Raw genomic sequence first — 19,874 nt, forward strand, 5'->3', positions numbered from 1 at the left:
CTCAAGTTTCTGCTTCCCCTTCCCAGTATCCTCAAGGTCTCCCAGTACTTGTCATTTCTCCCCAAGGTCCAGCTGTCGCAGCATCCCACACTCCCCAGCTCTCCTTGCCTAAGGTCCTCTTCTTGTACTTGTGTCCAAGGTCCCCACTTTCCCAGAATCCCCGTCACATTCTGGGGTGCAATCCAGACAGATGAGGGGTTGTGTCATTACCTGCCCTGTAACCCTGAGTGCCTCAAAATGCTCTGCTTCATCTTTGGTTGGAGGCTGCCAGCAGGCATACAAGCCTGCACTGGGAGTGTCTGTGTATTAAGCAGCTCTGAGTCAGCAAATCTGATTCCAGGAGCCTGCTTGTTACACCACTGCCCCACTCTGTCCTCCACCAGCCTTGATTACATCAGGCAAGATGACCCCAACCCCTGCCCCCAGTCCCAATTTTTCTCAAAACTCTGTGCTCTGCAATGTCCTGCCCTTTCCTGCTCCACTCAGAGAGCGATTAAGATTTGTTTGTTCTTTCAATAAAATAAAAAAATAAATTTAAAAAAATGTTCAAGGTAGTTTCCTTACAAATCTACCTTCCAGCAAGGTGGCTAAGCACCGTCTTGGTCAGGATCTCCCACAAAGTCCAAAGTGCTCAGTTCCTTTGTCCTCTTTGGTGAAAGATCCCTTGTTGTTCTTTGCCCCTCTCTTTTATAGTCCAGTGCACCTTTGAAATGGAGTCTTCTGAAGATTACCCCCCAGGGTAAAGTTCATTTAAGGCAACATGGAGTCTGGTGGTGAAGGAAGTTTCATGCTGGTTTCTTGCCCTGCTAGTGTGTGCTAAAATGTAAATTGATCTGTGTACTACAATCTTCTCCCCCTGCTGTGATGCTCAGTAGTGCTACCCTTGTTGGCTTGATGGTCCTGAGCTCCTTCTCTGTAAATTACTTTCATATTGTCTCTTATTGTATCTTGAAAGCACCTTCAAAGTGGCAGAACCTATTCCTTTGTCTAGGGTAGGGTAATGTTAGCCCTGCCTGGCAGACACACTTTGATAACACAATATCCAATATGTTTGTAATTTTGAATTTGTCCTCCATATATACACCATGAAACAATATTAATGAACAGTATGCTACTAGTGTTTTATTGATATCTTACATGATACCTTTTAGATACAGGTTCTGACATTATCAGATAACAGTGAACCCCTTGCCCTCTTGCATTGGTATGGTATTAGGGTCTCACACACCGAATACCTATCCTCAATGTTCAAGGTCTCCCCTGCCTTTCCTTGCCCCAACTTCCTTCCCTGTTCTTGTCTCCCACAGGTTCCTTCCTCCCTATTGTTCCCCTTATATCTGCCTCCCCCAAGCTCTTCCTTTTACCTGTCCCCAAAGTTTCCCCTTTTACTAGTTCCCCTTTTCTCTAAGTTCCCTCAGGTGCCCCAGTTTATGTCCATCTTCTGCCCTTGCAATGTTCCATGTCCCTCCAGCCTCATTTCTATCCTCCCCTTCCCAAGGATGCATTTAATCTATTCCTGGGAGGTTCCTTTTTCCTTAAGCTGCTACCCCATTTTCCTTCCTGCCCTACGGTTCTCCTTTTGCCATCCAAAGTCTTCCTTTTCTACACTTTCCCTTTCCTTTGAAAGTTCCTCCTATATCTATCTCCAAAGAGGGGAAGAAGAAAAGAGACTGCTGTGCCAGTCTCATAGCTAGAACACCTTCTAACCAGCTCAGCTCCCTCCCAGCTCCACCTCCCAGCTCCTGCCTCTCACCAGCTCTCAGACCATCCCAGACAGAAGAGGAGGAACCCTGGCAGAGAAGGCACAGAGCTGAGCTAGCTAAAATGGGGAGTCTCAGCTGCAGCGTCCCTCCAGCTGGGCCGAACTGAACCCCAGCGTGGCAGCCTGCAAGAGGGTGAATGAGGTGACTGAGCACTTCACTATAAAGCAACAGCCTGATTGCGGTGGCAGTCTCTACTGCCTCTCCGCTCCTTAGCTAGCCAAAAGGGGCTGTTGTCCCTCACAAGTGAAAAGTTCTGGTGTACCTGAGCTGCACTCACCCCGCCTCCATCATTATGCCCCTTGCTGGGTCTCTGCTCATATTGCTGGGATGAGACAAGCAGGGCTTGATGCATGGTTGGCACCACCACCTACAGTTCAGCTATGGCTTAGAAATCCTGTCTTGCTTGTGGTGTTGTGACCTTTGACCCTATTTTGGCTGGTATTTGCCTAGCTGCATACTCAGATCAGCATAACATGAGAGCAGGATGGGCAGGCTGGTTTAGGCTGTGCTTTCTGAAGCTAGTCTTTGCTGTAGAAGATGCTTCATCCCAGATATGAGCTTGTGTGGGTTGGTCCACTTAACTTTTTCCTGTAGGATTAAGAAACTAACATGGGAATTATTACTCCTCTGGATTCCTCCACAAGATGACTGACTACTTGAAGAATCCAGTACTGGAATCATATAGACTTACTGTTCTGGTTGATGCTTCTGGGTTTTGCTCAGGATCTCATGGGTTCCATGATAGCCACAGGTTTTTCCAAGTGGTTGAAGATTTGCTTGCATCTTCTCTTTGAGCTGTAATAGCAAAATATATCTTGAAAATATTTGTCTTAGTCATGGTCAGTGCCACCCCTCCTCTTGGCTGGGATTCAGAGGCGCTATCCTAAATTATGTTGATTTGGATGGGGGCAGATATGTGTGGGAAATATTTTAATGATTGGCCTAGAAACACGGATGGCTTCAGCTGTGTTGCAGGCTTCTCGGCTGGACGCTGCTGACTATGCATTGATAAACTTCCATTTGGGTTGTTTGGTAGACTATTATGACAATCTTTTATTCACCTCTACTGATAGACTGACACCCCCACATTATATAGCCCCTGAATTGCCCCCCAAAACACCACAGTTTAGGGCTGACAAGTAAGAGTTGATGTTTCAAGAGAGGATGCTGGCACACCAATCCTAGAAAATTCACTCTGAATAGGAATGATCAAAACATAGAGGGTTTTTTGTTTTTGTTTTTTTTTTGGCTGTGCCAGGTACATGGAAATCTTGCCATGCTGTTGGTTGCGTCTCACCCAGTGCAGGTACAGGAGACAAAAGGAGTGGGTGATGGCTGATTTACCTCTTGTAATCTCATAGGAAAGGGAATATCAGACAACAGAGTGGCATGGGGCAGGCGGGGTGGGGGGGAGGGGAGAGAATGACAGGGGGATTGGAACAACCATCTCTTTTGTATATGTCCTACCTCCCAAAATTGCATTTGCCATAGGGAAAGAGAGAATAAAATACAGTAGAACCTCAGCGTTACAGACACCTCAGGAATGGATGTTGTCCATAACTCTGAGATGTTCGTGATTCTGAACAAGCTGTTATGGGATGTGCCTCAGGGCGGACTGCTCGGAGCGGGAGCTCACAGCTCTGCAGTGGCTGTCCGGCGAGTGGGGGTGGGGATAGGCAGCTGGTTCTAGCCCCCGGCTGAGAGGGTAAATGAGTGAGGCACCCTGGGGCACCGCAGTGTCAATGGGTGGACAGTGCAGGCTGTGGCCCTTTAAAACTGAGCTGTCCTCCAGAGCTCAGTGTGCAGGTAGGAGCTCCAGCATGTCCAGCAGCTTGCACTGCAAGCCAGGTTTCAGTAGCAGCTCAGGAAGTTTCTTTCCTGGTCTCTGAGCTTGCAAACTTGCCCCCCTCCCAGACAGGAGGGAGTGGGAGGGGAAAACAACATTCACCACCTCCGACCTGTAAGAGGCTGCTCCGCGTTGTGGTGCATAGGGGGTGGGGGTGCCTCCCTTTAAGATACAATACCAGTACAGTACAGTACTGTATTTGCTGGTTGTTTGTTGGTTTTGTCTCCGCTGCTGCCGGATAGCTTATTTCCAGTTCCTCATGGTGTCTGGTTGACTGGTCAGTCCCTAACTCTGGTGTTCGTATCTTTGAGGTTGTACTATAAAGGGAGGACAAAGAAAAGAAAAAAGGGTAGAGAGGAAGGAGGGAGCAAAGAACAGATATGTGGAAACTGATTTGTTTCCACCAAACAAGAAGGGATTCAAGTGGAAGTAGCACAAAAAGGTGGAAAAGGGTGAAGAAAAGTGTGGATAAAAGAGGGTACAAGGCAATGAACAAAAGGGGGGAAAAGAGGGAGAAAAGCAAGGAATATTACCCACCTCATTTCCACCTGCATCTTCCCAGTTTTGAGTTGCACATCCAATTGTAGTGCCCAATCACCCTTATGTCCACAAGCTATTTGCATGCTTTCTACAAAGTAAACCATGTGAAGCATACTCTCCGAAAACATTTTGAAAGGCTCATTGATACTTTTTTTTATTGAACTTGCTCATACCGTTTTAGCAGAAACCCAATTACTTTTACCTTTACGTTTTGACAACCATGCTTGTCATTCTGGCTGAAAGAAATTGACTCTAATAGCAAAGTTTTAGGTTGTGTCCTTAACCTCTCTGTTTTCCACAGAAAGAGATTATGCAAAACAGTCTTATAAATACACTGAAATCTGACATTTGAAAGAATATGCTGTGGTCTATTATTTTTTCCAACAATGAATGCATGGAGGCTTAAAGCAGACATGAATAAATCAATACATATATTTTTATATTTTTATGGAGTTCATATTTTAAAAAGAAGCAATTTTCAGCAATTACGTGAAATATTTTCCCATTTCATCCTGTTATTATTTAGAACCTTGAAACAACCTTAACATGTTGATGCTGATGTTGCTAAGATATAAATACATCTTCTTTTTTGGGGCATGCCATCTGGAATCAGAATTCTTCCAAAGAAAAGTACAAAGCCAACATATTTCATTTCCATTATATTTCTGTAAATTTTTGTTGATTTTGCAGGTGGGAAAGGAGGAAAAAAGAAGAAAAACAAAAATACTTCCAAGCCCCAGAAGAATAATGGGTCTAACTGGGCCAGTGTTCCTCTACCACCTCCTCCGGTGCAGCCGCTCCCAGGCACAGAGCTGGAGCACTTTGGAGAGGACCAGCAAGAAGCAGGGTGAGGCCTTTTCTTCTGTTGACACAATCAGTAGTTCTTTATCACAGTCAATTTTGTCTTCATGTGAATAAAACATCCTTATCTTAGACTGCCTGCAAGCCATGGCAATGCATTCCCAGTTATTATATTGCTTATTGTTTGGTAGAAAATATACGATCTTTGTGAAATAAGGGCTTTATCCTGCAACCTTTTGTCATGTAAATTGTCTTCATGAAGTCCAGAGTGTCTGCTTCCATGAGTAATGGTTTCATGATCTCTTCAGAGTGTCCCAAAAGGGCACTAAGGACAACTTTGCTTCATAATAATTTAGAGCTGATTCTGCTACCCTTACTCATGCGAAGTAGTACCTTACTCTGCAAGTAGCTCCACTGAAGTCAGTTGGGCTTCTTGAGGAGGAAGGTGCTTCTCATGGTGAATAAGGGTGGCAGAATCTGGCTATTAGACTTTTCTAAAGTCTGGCAATAGTAGATCGGTCACCAAAGAGACACCAAAATGGGATAATTTTAGAAGACCTGCCAGTTGATGATACTCAACTTGCAGAATTGAAAAAGGAGCTAAAGTTCTAGACACGCTATATGTGTGAGTTTCCGGAATTTCAACATGTATCTTGACACTTTAAACCTCTTTGGATTGCTAACACTCATTTCCAGGGACAGAAAAGCATGCAACAAACATTTTAAAATGGGAGTGGACATTTTATGTAAAGAAAAACAATCCTGTTATTTGTTTTCTTAACTTATGTATTTAACATTTTTCAGAACAGTCACAATATAACAAAAGAGAAATTATACCAAATGTAGGAAAACAGATGGAAATGTCAAATTCATCTCTGGTGGAGCCTGTGGAAGTCAGTGGAGCGCCATCAGGGATAAATTTGGCCCATCTGTCTGTATTGATAACCCAATATTTTCAGATCATGAGAAATAATATTAAAAATAATCATAGTATCCTACATCTTCCTTTTTTTAAGTTAGAAGCTAATCCTCTTGTTCCCCTTGTCCTAGAGTAAGGTCATGACATATTTAATGAATCATCTCCCAAAGCTACGGTTGATTTAAGTTATGTTAGTACATTTTAATTGGCAAACCATATATTGTTTGTGTATTTGCCAGTGTTTGGCATACTTACCAGAATACATACTAAACTTTATAAAACTCACTCTTCCCCCTTCTCACTGTGGTATCCTTCAATCTATCCTTCTTTTCCCCCATCCCTCCCCATTACCTTCCCAACAGGCCTACACTTCCCCACCCTCTGTGAGGCCTTCATAAACTTCTTTCTCCATTAACATGTTACCTTCAGTGTCCCCTATTCTCCTTGTCACCAGCCATAGCAACTTCTTTTCCTGCAATTCCTCAATAGGTCTCAGCTGCCTCCCTCTCATCCCTATGAAATTGCTAGCTGGAGTTAATTACCCATTCCCTTGGTTCATATGTTTCTTTCTAACCTCACAGTTTTTCTTGTCCCTGACTCTCCAGTACATTTCCTTAATTTTTCTTCCTACTAGTTCCCCATTTTTCCCCCACACACTCATCTCTAGCACCAGCATCTTTAGTCAACACTTACTATTGATACCACCTCTTATTGTGTGGCAAAACTGTTCTGGCTGCTTCTCTCTAGGGCACTCATCCCAAAAGAAGAATTCAAATTGCCATATTCTGGGTTATGTAACTCGGAATAGGCTAGAGAGACTGCCAGAGAGCTGTGCCTCCTCAGTCCAGAAATGGACTCTGCACCTTTAAGAGGGGGAGGTGGGATTTGTCTGGCTGGCTGAATGAAGGGAACAGTGCTTTATGGCTGGGGGTGGGTGGAGAGGAAAACTGCTGCACAAGGGACAAGGGGACAGTGTGGCGACACTGACTTATCCCCTGGGAACCAGGACGAGTGGAAGGATTTAAATGGGGTAGCCCTGTGTGTGAAGCCTCCCGCCATACTTTTACAAAGAGCAGGGTGGGGCAGTGTGATCAGTGAATTCCAGATAGGTGGGTGGAAAAGGAGGCTACTGGAGATTAATATGTTGTGCAGGAACTGGAGCCTATTAGAATGTCATGGGAAAGGAAAAAGGTTGTTAGTTACTGAAACGGAAAGAAATTTTATTTACACTATTTTGATATGGGCACAAAGGTTCCGATAAGGTTCCTTTCAGAAAATGGGCAAAGGCTCAGATCCATTCTTATGTTTCTGCCCTCAATCTAGCATAAACAGTTTAGTGTTCGTTAATCTCTGTCATGCTTACAAGGATCTATCTGTCCCTTTAAACCACCCTCCTTCCAAAATACCAAAATATAGGTGATCAAATAAATCTAAAATATTGTCTTTAATCCAGGTTCTGCTACCCTTATTCACAATGAATAGTATCCAGCTCCATGAATTTATGGGATGACTTCCAGAGTAAGATTCCATTCAACCTGAGTAAGCATGCCAGAATCAGTAAGGCTCCTTACTATACCTAGAGCTATTCAAATATATTTTCCAGCCAAACAGATTTGATCAATTCAACAGAAATTCTCTAAACATTTCAGTCAACCCAAAAATGCATTTTTCAGGGAAAAAAAGTTTTGCACCCTAAATTTGATCCAGCTCCATTCCCTATATATATTTTGGACTTCAGAGTACTCTCTAGATTTAAGGATTTTTTCCAAAAAATGCAGTTTACTTTAATAGAGTATTATAAAAATTTAAGACTTGATAAATAATAATAATTCTCTAGATCAGCTTGGTTTTAAAGTTATTTTTTTAAATTAATGTGTGTTAATATTGCACTAAAATAATTCTGCAATAATAGGCAAACTACTTCCATCTTCTTTAAAGATGACAAATAGATAAATGAGACAGGTGAATTGAAGTACCATCTAGTTAAAGCCTTTGTGACACAGGGCTTAACATCTTAGTTGCATAAAATATCTAGAAGGAAGAAATTATATTAGTCACCAAGACAACACTGGTTATTTCAGGTAGAGTAATCAGGGATATTGACAGCACACTTTCAAGTTCCACACAATTCAGGCTCAGTTTTTGCTATGTTTATCTTTCAAATTACACTTTTTAGTTAGTTATAATGTCACATTGATAGTAATGGCAACCAGACTTTCTAAAGAATATCAAAATGACCAAAAAAATAAAATAAAATTAGACTTACAGATCAGATCCGCAGCTGGAATAAATAGACACAGCTCCACTGAAATTAGTAGAGTTTCACTGATTTATACCAGCCGAGGATCTAGCCTTCTTTTTTCTTTCAACCTCTAGAGTCAAATGAAAGTACAAAATCAAGATTGTATTTCCTACATCAGCTTTAATATTGACATATTGGAAAACAGTTGCTTAGATTTTTCTTTTTATAATTTTATTTATCTTAATTAGTTTGATTTCTAACATACATACCCACTATAATATTACATTTTAAATCTGAAAATCACATATTTAAAAATAACCATGTTGCACAGGAAAACTGAATCCATTCAGGCAGGCCTTGCAATGTGATCTGAAGATGAACAAATGTATACCAGCAGGACAGTGTCCTGGAGAATGCTCAATTTCCAACCCTCTCCTCTTCCTAATCCCTGAGTTCCCATTTATGGACTCTTACCATGAGCATCTTAACTAAACTCAACTGCAAAGGATTTTATACTTCAAAGTTAATGCATTAAATTGCACCTGGAGCAGCATTATCAGTAGCGGCCTGTGAAGCACATGTTTATTATAATCTACATTAGCCTCATCATTAAATTAGCAGGCAGCAACCTTGTGCACTAGATTAAGTTTCCAGATTGTTTTCAAGGGTAGCATCAGATGAAGTGCATTATAGTAATGCAGGCCAGAACTAACTGTTGTGACATCTACAACCAAGAACAATGGTCATGGTCACCTAGCCAAACTCTTAGCTCTTTACTGCTCTCCAGATATGTACAAGGGTCTGAAATCAGTCCCATGCTCCCCCAAACCCTTGTAACATAAAATGGATATATTGGGCCAAATTCTCCAGTTCACTAAAGCCATTTTGTGCCACTAAGGCACTTTGCACAAGTGGCTTTAAAATGGCCAAGGATCGTCAGTGGAGAATTCAGGAACTCCCTGCTCAAGGAAATGGTTGCCACCTGCTGTGCCAGGCACCTGCAACACAAATGGACAGAGGAGGTGTGCTCCAGGAGTGGGGTGAGGAACCAATGTGGCATAGCAGAGCTCCTGCTTTGAGCAGGGGGTTGGACTAGATGATCTCCTAAGGTCCCTTCCAACCCTGATATTCTATTCTATTCTATTCTATTCCACGATACCATATTCTCCAGTGGCCTAACTTAGTGCTGCTCCTGTGTGGCTCCAACTTGCACTGGAGTTGAGTGGCTAAAGATTATAAAATAGCTTCAACTGACTACCTGTGGCTGCCCCCATCCTTTCCTTTTGCCTGAGTTATGCTGGATGAGATAAAGAATCTGTCCTATTCTCTCAACTGAGGGAGCAGACGTCATGTCCGAATCAAAGCAGACTTTTCTATGGTGTGGGCTATTGGGTAAGTTATTCAGAAAGTCAGTGTTATGGATATTTCCAGCTCTCTTTCCTGATCTTCTGCTAACACAGGAGTGGGCAAAATTTTGCCCCTGAGGGCCACATCTGGGTATGGAAATTGTATGGTGGGCCATGAATGTTCACAAAATTGGGGATTGGGGTATGGAAGGGGGTAAGGGCTCCAGCTGGGGGTGCGGGCCCTGAGGTAGGGCCAGAAATGAGGAGTTCAAGGTGCAGGAGGGGGCTCCAGGCTGGGGCAGCAGGTTGGGGTGTGTGGGGGCTCTAGCTGCATGCGGGCTCTGGGGTGGAGCTGGGAATGAGGGGTTGGGGGTTCAGGAGGGTGCTCTGTGCTGGGACTGAGGGGTTCAGAGGGTGGCAGGGGGATCAGTGCTGATGATTGGGGTGCAGGCTGCGGGCGGTGCTTACCTCAAGCAGCTCCTGGAAGCAACGGCATGTCTTCCCTCTGGCTCCTATGCGGAGGCGCAGCCAGGCAGCTCTTCATGCTGCCCCGTCCACAGGTGCTGCCCCTGCAGCTCCCATTGGCCACAGTTTCTGGCTAAAGGGAACAGCACTTGGGATGGGGGCAACGTGCAGAGCCCCCTGGCTGCCCCTACACATAGGAGCTGGAGCGGGGACATGCCTCTGCTTCCAGGAGCCATGTGGAGCCACGGCACACATGGAGCAGGGTAAGCCCTGGACCTCGCTCCCCAGCGGGAGCTTGAGGGCCAGATTAAAACATCTGAAGGGTTGGATGTGGCCCCTGGGCCATAGTTTGCCCACCGCTGTGCTAACACCATGTCCATTCCCTTCTGTCTTCCCTAACATCTCATAGTTCCCCCACATGCCCTTTGTACCTTCTCTCCTTTCCCTGAACTATCATCAGTCAAGCACCCTCCCAATTCCCCTTCTGAAGAAACTGTATTTTTCTCCTTGTTTTAGTTAATAGTCTGGACAGTGGCTGCATTGAACATTGATTGTTTAATTATTATTACCGTTCATTTTTAATATTTTTATTTCAGTGTTTAATTTTATCACTAATAATATACATCATTCCACTCGACCCCAGTAATGAAACCCTTCATGCAGACAGCTAGTTATAAGACAGGTTTAATTATTGCTACTGATTATTCCTAACTAGAAATAAAAAGGAAATATTAATTAGTTATTATATCAATGTAATTGTTAATCATATTTCTTCTTGAGGAAAAAGTAATGAAGGTAATAATATGATACTCTTTTAATTCAAATACATCCTTTTGGCCAACACCTGAAGAAAGGGACCTTCCTTGCTTGAAAGATTGTGTATTATAACAAATCTGCGGTGTAAAGACCAATGTATCACATTGTTTATCTTATCTAATTCATATTGTAAAGAGAGGGCAACATGTCAATGCAGTATATATTAGTTTGTTAACAACCAAATATAAATAGGTTAAAAAACATAAGAGAATAAAGTGGCAACAGTAATGTGAACGTACAGATTTTGGGTTTTCCAGGACATGTTTCAGACATGGACTTTAAGTGAATTACTGTGGAATCATTGTCAGAAATCCCTGGTGATATTAAGCACTCATATTTTATAGATAGCTATTATGAAAGCGTAAAATTGTATTTTATTCAGAAACCATGGATGTTAACAATATTTACTGTGCTACAGTGTCATCAGCTCCAAAAACTAAGCAAGGTATATCAGATGAAGTGAGTTAGCTGTGAAGGTCATCACAGATAAGTGCCAGCAATGCCTTGATTCTATATCACACCATCAGGTATTCTGTAGATATTATATTACATAAAAAACTTTAAAAGAACATTAAGGCTTCAAAAGCAATCATTCAAAAGTTAGGAAATACCCAAATTAAGTTTGCCTGTGCATATGCATTATGATATTGTCTTTAATTACATGATCCTTTCCACCAAACTTCTGTCTGTAAAGTCAAGCTCCTTTAACAATTATGTATCTAAACTGTACAGACTTCTACACAGGGAGAGGGAAATTGTACTTTCATACATTTTAGAAGTCTCTAAATATTGTGTAAAATAGCTTTTCTGTCCATAATGCAACTTTGATGTTCTCTCTCTCATGATACGTCAGGGCTAGAAACAATAGCTTTATTGGAATGGAAGATAGAACTTCAGTTTCTAGCCTTGATCAGTCACAATATATTAGACCCTCAACTTTTCTTTGGTCCAGGACTGAGTATTACACTCAGACCAATGTAATTCTAGCTGAGAATTCCTTATATGAGAAGAATGAAAGAAGGACATATTTTTGGGGCATTTTTTTTTAAATTTGTGGCAGCTGTGTTGAAGATGTTTAGAAGTGTTGAATGTCATCTAAGCAGTCCCAATAGAGATTAATTAATTGGTGAGGTACTGGCAGAGAAGTCCAGGTGCATGATAAATGCAGTTTATCAGATAGCTCTGTAATTTATCATGTGTATCTAACCTCCCCTTGTGCTTGGGGTGAATTGGATGTGTTGCTGTTGTATGCATTTAATACTTTTTTTAGGTTTCATAAAATACACAAAGGCAATATACACAGTTTACAATCTTCGTGAAAACCATAACTTTTGAATTCACTACATATAATGCATTGATGTACTATTGTATTAATGAAAACTAGTATTTTACATTTAGAGCCATATTCCCTCCCCTGTTTCTGGCTCCTTTGTAATGAGCATGCAGAAAAAGGGCAAAATTTTTTAAAGTATTTAGGTGCCTAAAGATGCAGATAGGCACCTAGTGGAATTTTCAGAAGCACCTAAGTACCCAGCTCCAATGGCATCTAGGCACTACTGAAAATCCCACTGGGTGCCTAAATACCTTTTTTTAAAATATGGCCCTAAGGGTATGTCCACACTGCACTCTAAAACCCATGGCAGCTCCAGCCTGAGCTCTACACTGCTGTTTTTAATGCTGTAGCATAAGTCTGAGTTTGTAGACTCAGGCACTGAGACTTGCTGCCATGGGTTTTAAAACCCAATGTAGACATAGACTAAGTGTCCAGCTGAGAATTTCCTCAAGGTAGAGATCTTTGTTTATATCACACCAGACTAGACATCTCCTGTGCCAGCCACCCTCCCTCACCCCTACATCTAGGCTATATTAGGGTAGTGTGGAGTGGAGCAGGCTATAGAACAGCATGTGAAAAGGCTGCTTGCCTTTCCAGTTACAATTAATTTACCAGTTTTGTGTTGGAGTAGTGACTGGGTTATGTGTGGAATAATGGTAACAACAAATCTTCCAAACCCCTCTTGGCATGGTCACTGCTTTGGGGATCCAAGAAGAGATCTAACATATGCTTGATAGAAGGAAGGTGGGAGTAAGGAAGTGCTATACCTAAATATTTGAGTTCATTCACTGTCTTTGAATCAGTAGCCTGGGTTTTCATGTCTAGATACAGGTAAATCTTTAATGCATTCTCTTAGCTTAATAGTCCAGAAAGTGAGTTAGTTCATTTCCTTTGGTAATTGTGAGCTAAAGTCATTTAATTAATATTAAAAAACATGATAATGAACATGTGGTTTGTTGTAGCAAATTTTGTTCAAATTGCTTAGCTATTATGAGCCAATTAAACACAGAAACAAAACCAATGTGACAATTTTCAGCAATTATTGCCTTACTTATATTTAATATAATAATTCAGACTCAAACTGCATGTCAGGGTGGGCATGTCCCATAAACATCTACACAGCAACCTCATTATCCACCTTCAAATCCCTCCTCAAAACGCGCCTTTTCTGAGTTTGTACAGCACCTAGCACAATGGGATCTAGCCTAAAACTAGGGCTCTATGGTAATGTGAATATTAAATAGTAATAATAAAGATGCTTGTCTTTCTCTCTAGTATATAGAAGAGGCTAGTTTTTGGTTGATACTAAATTTACATGTTCTTCATTTCAGGTATGACAGTGATGGTTGGTGTCCTCCTTTACCGGTTCAGACGTACTTACACCAGGGCCTGGAGGATGAGCTTGAAGAAGATGATGACAGAGTTCCTACACCACCTGTCCGAGGGGTGGCCTCCTCACCAGCAATCTCCTTTGGGCAACAGTCCACTGCCACTCTCACACCTTCTCCACGAGAGGAAATGCAGCCAATGCTTCAAGCCCACCTTGATGAATTAACCAGGGCCTACCAGTTTGACATAGCAAAGCAAACATGGTAAATGTTCGAGTTAGACACACTGTAATAATACAGTATCCAGTGCCAAAATCCTTAGCACTACATGACAACTGAAACTGTTAATTGAAAAAATATATTAAAAAGAGTATATGGTATAAAAATGGAGCCTAAAAATAGGTATTTTATTAAATTTGTGTTAAAAATACATGTAAAGATTATATTCATCTGGAATGCTGGTATATACTGATTAATTAACCCCATCAACAGGTAACTTTTATCCACACATTTCAGGATAGCAAATAAATTGAATTTATCAGGTCTTTGGAAATAACAAGACACTAAATCAGTGTTCAAACGTCAGGTCAGTCACCTCTATTATCTACAGTACCATTATTTTTCTGGAGAATTAGCTTCATTCACATTTACACGAGAATGAAGTATCCACACAGCTAAGAGTTTTGATAATATGTTGAAATATCATCTCTAATTTCAACAAGAAGATAATAGAAACATCAGGAAGAAAGTTGTTAAATTACACAGAATGGATCTAGTCTGTTAGACTGTGTTTCACTTATTTAAAGGAAGAACAAGCAAATATCACTGTAACATTTTCACTATAAAATAAACATTAGAAGCGATCTCTTCAGGGACTAAGAAAGAACTTTGCAGCTGCATAGGACAAGAACTGAAGGCCAGTTGCTTTCTGGATGTCCCCTAAGTAATAGTTGTCCTTCTAAAACTTTTCCATCTAGAGAAAATAAAAAAAGAGTCTGAGAATCTCAGAAGATAAAGTACAGCTAGTTGCTGAATGGCACTGCACCAGCAAAGAAGTGGACATGCTTCATTGGCAAACAAAGGTCACAACCACATACAGTGTTTGCCATCATAAATAGAACAGACACGTAGACAAACCATGCCAAATCAAAGCCAGCTGTTTTCTCTTGGAAGCCTCTAGGCTCATTTGCAAACTGTATTCAATCCATGGGGTAATTAGGCCCCACTGCAGTACCATATTGCCTATATAGGCCGTAGCCTGCCCAGGGGACTAGCGCAAATCAGAGGCAGCAGCTAATCCTGGCCCATTCCAGTACTTGATTTGAGTCAGCATACAAATGTGTGCCCTGCCTGTGAAGGCTGTAATTTGAAGGTGTTATGCTTTCAATGGCCTGCAAACTGTAGGTGCCATTTTGGTGTCAGATGACACTGTGAATCTCATTATGACATCTTTTTTGGGGAGGGCTATCCACCTGATTTTAGCTTATAAAAATACTCCTGTATAAATAGACATAATGCCCATAATCCATATACCCTAACCAAAAGTTAATTCTCTCTTGCCACCTAAAGCCCTTTTATACCAGCAGGCAGGCAAAATTGCTTACTGTAGCAGTGAGGCTGAAATCTCCCTTCCTGCTCAGTAAGTGTACTTCACAACTTGCAAATAAGGGGCAGGGAGGCCATTTTGGAATGTTGCTACCCGGTGACCACACCTGCTTTACATAGCCTGTTCAACTGCAGTCAGATGACCCAACATGGCCTATTGCTGGTGCAAGTAAAATGTTCCAAGTCCAAGCCTCCCTAGCCAGTTCACTGTGAACTCTATTTCTTTGACAACAAGGAGACCAATTCTGGGCTTTCTACCATGCTGACCAATCATGAATAAGGATCCACTTTATAGATTGCAAACTGTCAAGCAAAGTCATAACTGACTTTTGAGTACCCCATGCTGGCCTGTCACAGTGCCCTCTCAAACAGATTGCTCAAGAAAGCAGCTCACAGCTAAGAGACTGGGTCCTGTTCCCCTTATTAGAGTTGCTGCAGAGTTAGGATCCACAGATTTCAAAATCAGTGTTGTGAAGGGCCACAGTAATGACCTCATTGTGTTCTAGTTAAATTACTTCTAGTTGGGCAAACTAAATACATGCTTGCTGAAGATGAGGTACAATCCATGTTACCTGAAAACTCTTCTCCTGGAGAACACTGCCTGCTCTTCAGGCTGAATTCCATTTAATAAAGTCAAGTTTGGGTGGGGAAAATGTCCTCTTCCTGCAGTACAAGTTGAATTTAAAAACTTTTGGCTTGTATTGAGAGGAAGGACATTTCAGAAGTTTGGGCACTAGCCCGGATCCCAGGAGACCCTGCTCTGCCATAGACTTCCTGTGTGACTTTGGGCAACTCACTAAGTCTCTCTGTGCCTCAGTTTCCCATCTGTAATATGGGGCAAATAGCAATTCTCCACATCACTGAGGTTGTAGTAAGGAGAAGTACATTAAAAGGTAGCGCTCAGATACTATGGTAATAGGTACCATATACGTACCTGAGATAGATATCTGAGTCAATTCTTCTTGGGTAAATAACTTAGCCCTGGTCTACACTAGGACTTTAGGTCGAATTTAGCAGCGTTAAATCGATGTAAACCTGCACCCATCTACACAATAAAGCCCTTTATTTCGACTTAAAGGGCTCTTAAAATCGATTTCCTTACTCCACCCCTGACAAGTGGATTAGCGCTTTAATCGAGGTTGCCGGCTTGAATTTGGGGTACTGTGGACACAATTCGATGGTATTGGCCTCCGGGAGCTATCCCAGAGTGCTCCATTATGACCGCTCTGGACAGCACTCTCAACTCACATGCACTGGCCAGGTAGACAGGAAAAGAACCACGAACTTTTGAATCTCATTTCCTGTTTGGCCAGCGTGGCAAGCTGCAGGTGACCATGCAGAGCTCATCAGCAGAGGTGACCATGATGGAGTCCCAGAATCGCAAAAGAGCTCCAGCACGGACCGAACGGGAGGTACGGGATCTGATCGCTATTTGGGGAGAGGAATCTGTGCTATCAGAACTCCGTTCCAGTTTTCGAAATGCCAAAACCTTTGTCAAAATCTCCCAGGGCATGAAGGACAGAGGCCATAACAGGGACCCGAAGCAGTGCCGCGTGAAACTGAAGGAGCTGAGGCAAGCCTACCAGAAAACCAGAGAGGCGAACAGCCGCTCTGGGTCAGAGCCCCAAACATGCCGCTTCTATGATGAGCTGCATGCCATTTTAGGGGGTTCAGCCACCACTACCCCAGCCGTGTTGTTTGACTCCTTCAATGGAGATGGAGGCAATACGGAAGCAGGTTTTGGGGACGAAGAAGATGATGATGAGGAGGAGGTTGTAGATAGCTCACAGCAAGCAAGCGGAGAAACCGGTTTTCCCGACAGCCAGGAACTGTTTCTCACCCTAGACCTGGAGCCAGTACCCCCCGAACCCACCCAAGGCTGCCTCCTGGACCCAGCAGGTGGAGAAGGGACCTCTGGTGAGTGTACCTTTTAAAATACTATACATGGTTTAAAAGCAAGCATGTGAAAGGATTACTTTGCCCTGGCATTTGTGGTTCTCCTAGATGTAGTCCTAAAGCCTTTGCAAAAGGTTTCTGGGGAGGGCAGCCTTATTGCATCCTTCATGGTAGGACACTTTACCACTCCAGGCCAGTAACACGTACTCGGGAACCATTGTAGAACAAAGCATTGCAGTGTATGTTTGCTGGCATTCAAACAACATCCGTTCTTTATCTCTCTGTGTTATCCTCAGGAGAGTGAGATATAATTCATGGTCACCTGGTTGAAATAGAGTGCTTTTCTTCAGGGGACACTCAGAGGAGCCCATTCCTGCTGGGCTGTTTGCCTGTGGCTAACCAGAAATGTTCCCCGCTGTTAGCCACAGGGAGGGGGGAAGGTTGAGGGGGTAGTCACGCGGTGGGAGGAGGCAAAATGCGACCTTGTAACGAAAGCACATGTGCTATGTATGTAATGTTAACAGCAAGATTTACCCTGAAAGAGTGTAGCCACTGTTTTATAAAATGTGTCTTTTTAAATACCGCTGTCCCTTTTTTTTTCTCCACCAGCTGCATGTGTTTCAATGATCACAGGATCTTCTCCTTCCCAGAGGCTAGTGAAGCTTAGAAAGAAAAAAAAACGCACTCGCGATGCAATGTTCTCCGAGCTCATGCTGTCCTCCCACACTGACAGAGCACAGACGAATGCGTGGAGGCAAATAATGTCAGAGTGCAGGAAAGCACAAAATGACCGGGAGGAGAGGTGGCGGGCTGAAGAGAGTAAGTGGCGGGCTGAAGACAGGGCTGAAGCTCAAATGTGGCGGCAGCGTGATGAGAGGAGGCAGGATTCAATGCTGAGGCTGCTGCAGGACCAAACCAGTATGCTCCAGTGTATGGTTGAGCTGCAGCAAAGGCAGCTGGAGCACAGACTGCCACTGCAGCCCCTCTGTAACCAACCGCCCTCCTCCCCAAGTTCCATAGCCTCCACACCCAGACGCCCAAGAACGCGGTGGGGGGGCCTCCGACCAACCAGCCACTCCACCACAGAGGATTGCCCAAAAAAAAGAAGGCTGTCATTCAATAAATTTTAAAGTTGTAAACTTTTAAAGTGCTGTGCTTAAAGTGCTGTGTGGCATTTTCTTTCCCTCCTCCACCACCCCTCCTGGGCTACCTTGGTAGTCATCCCCCTATTTGTGTGATGAATGAATAAAGAATGCGTGAATGTGAAGCAACAATGACTTTATTGCCTCTGCAATCGGTGATTGAAGGGAGGAGGGGCGGGTGGTTAGCTTACAGGGAAGTAGAGTGAACCAAGGGGCGGGGGGTTTCATCAAGGAGAAACAAACAGAACTTTCACACCGTAGCCTGGCAAGTCATGAAACTGGTTTTCAAAGCTTCTCTGATGCGTACCGCGCCCTCCTGTGCTCTTCTAACCGCCCTGGTGTCTGGCTGCGCGTAACCAGCAGCCAGGCGATTTGCCTCAACCTCCCACCCCGCCATAAACGTCTCCCCCTTACTCTCACAGATATTGTGGAGCACACAGCAAGCAGTAATAACAGTGGGAATATTGGTTTCGCTGAGGTCTAAGCGAGTCAGTAAACTGCGCCAGCGCACCTTTAAACGTCCAAATGCACATTCTACCACCATTCTGCACTTGCTCAGCCTGTAGTTGAACAGCTCCTGACTACTGTCCAGGCTGCCTGTGTACGGCTTCATGAGCCATGGCATTAAGGGGTAGGCTGGGTCCCCAAGGATACATATAGGCATTTCAACATCCCCAACAGTTATTTTCTGGTCTGGGAATAAAGTCCCTTCCTGCAGCTTTTGAAACAGACCAGAGTTCCTGAAGATGCGAGCATCATGCACCTTTCCTGGCCATCCCACGTTGATGTTGGTGAAACGTCCCTTGTGATCCACCAGAGCTTGCAGCACTATCGAAAAGTACCCCTGGCGGTTTATGTACTCGGCGGCTTGGTGCTCCGGTGCCAAGATAGGGATATGGGTTCCGTCTATAGTCCCACCACAGTTAGGGAATCCCATTGCAGCAAAGCCATCCACTATGACCTGCACATTTCCCAGGGTCACTACCTTTGATATCAGCAGATCTTTGATTGCGTGGGCTACTTGCATCACAGCAGCCCCCACAGTAGATTTGCCCACTCCAAATTGATTCCCAACTGACCGGTAGCTGTCTGGCATTGCAAGCTTCCACAGGGCTATCGCCACTCGCTTCTCAACTGTGAGGGCTGCTCTCATCTTGATATTCATGCGCCTCAGGGTAGGGGAAAGCAAGTCACAAAGTTCCATGGAAGTGCCCTTACGCATGCGAAAGTTTCGCAGCCACTGGGAATTGTCCCAGACCCGCAACACTATGCGGTCCCACCAGTCTGTGCTTGTTTCCCGAGCCCAGAATCGGCGTTCCACAGCATGAACCTGCCCCATTAGCACCATGATGCATGCATTGGCAGGGCCCATGCTTTCAGAGAAATCTGTGTCCATATCCTGATCACTCATGTGACCGCGCTGACGTCGCCTCCTCGCCCGGTATCGCTTTGCCAGGTTCTGGTGCTGCATATACTGCTGGATAATGCGTGTGGTGTTTAATGTGCTCCTAATTGCCAAAGTGAGCTGAGCGGCCTCCATGCTTGCCTTGGTATGGCGTCCGCACAGAAAAAAGTCGCGGAACGATTGTCTGCCGTTGCTCTGACGGAGGGAGGGGCAACTGACGACACGGCTTACAGGGTTGACTTCAGGGAGCTAAAATCAACAAAGGGGGTGTCTTTACATCAAGGAGTATTTCAGGCAGGACTTCACGGAGGGTTCCAATAAGAAATGGTGCACCTAAGTTATCGTTCTTATTGGAACAAGGAGGTTAGCCTGGCCTCTGATTGATACATGGCTAGATTTACCTCGCTGCACCTTCTCTGTGAGTGAC

The 19,874-nt window shown here is 43.6% G+C and overlaps 2 protein-coding genes across 12 annotated transcripts in view; both read left to right on the top strand.

The window, feature by feature from the left end:
- ROBO2 (roundabout guidance receptor 2) overlaps positions 1–19,874 on the top strand; it is a 643,837-nt gene that overhangs the window by 588,891 nt on the left and 35,072 nt on the right. For all 11 annotated transcript variants that reach the window (XM_073303863.2, XM_073303872.2, XM_073303897.2 and 8 more), the window contains 2 exons: positions 4,840–4,996; positions 13,403–13,663. In XM_073303863.2, the coding sequence (XP_073159964.1) occupies positions 4,840–4,996; positions 13,403–13,663 (418 nt within the window). The remainder of the gene's footprint in view (positions 1–4,839; positions 4,997–13,402; positions 13,664–19,874) is intronic.
- Positions 16,279–18,047, top strand: LOC140894958 (uncharacterized). The gene is made up of 2 exons (XM_073303956.2): positions 16,279–16,921; positions 17,510–18,047. The coding sequence occupies exons 1-2, from the start codon at positions 16,339–16,341 to the stop codon at positions 18,028–18,030; spliced, it is 1,104 nt and encodes a 367-aa protein (XP_073160057.1). The 5' UTR covers positions 16,279–16,338; the 3' UTR covers positions 18,031–18,047.

Source organism: Lepidochelys kempii, chromosome 1 (genome assembly GCF_965140285.1).
Source record: "Lepidochelys kempii isolate rLepKem1 chromosome 1, rLepKem1.hap1, whole genome shotgun sequence".
In the NCBI taxonomy this organism is placed as follows: Eukaryota; Metazoa; Chordata; order Testudines; family Cheloniidae; genus Lepidochelys; species Lepidochelys kempii.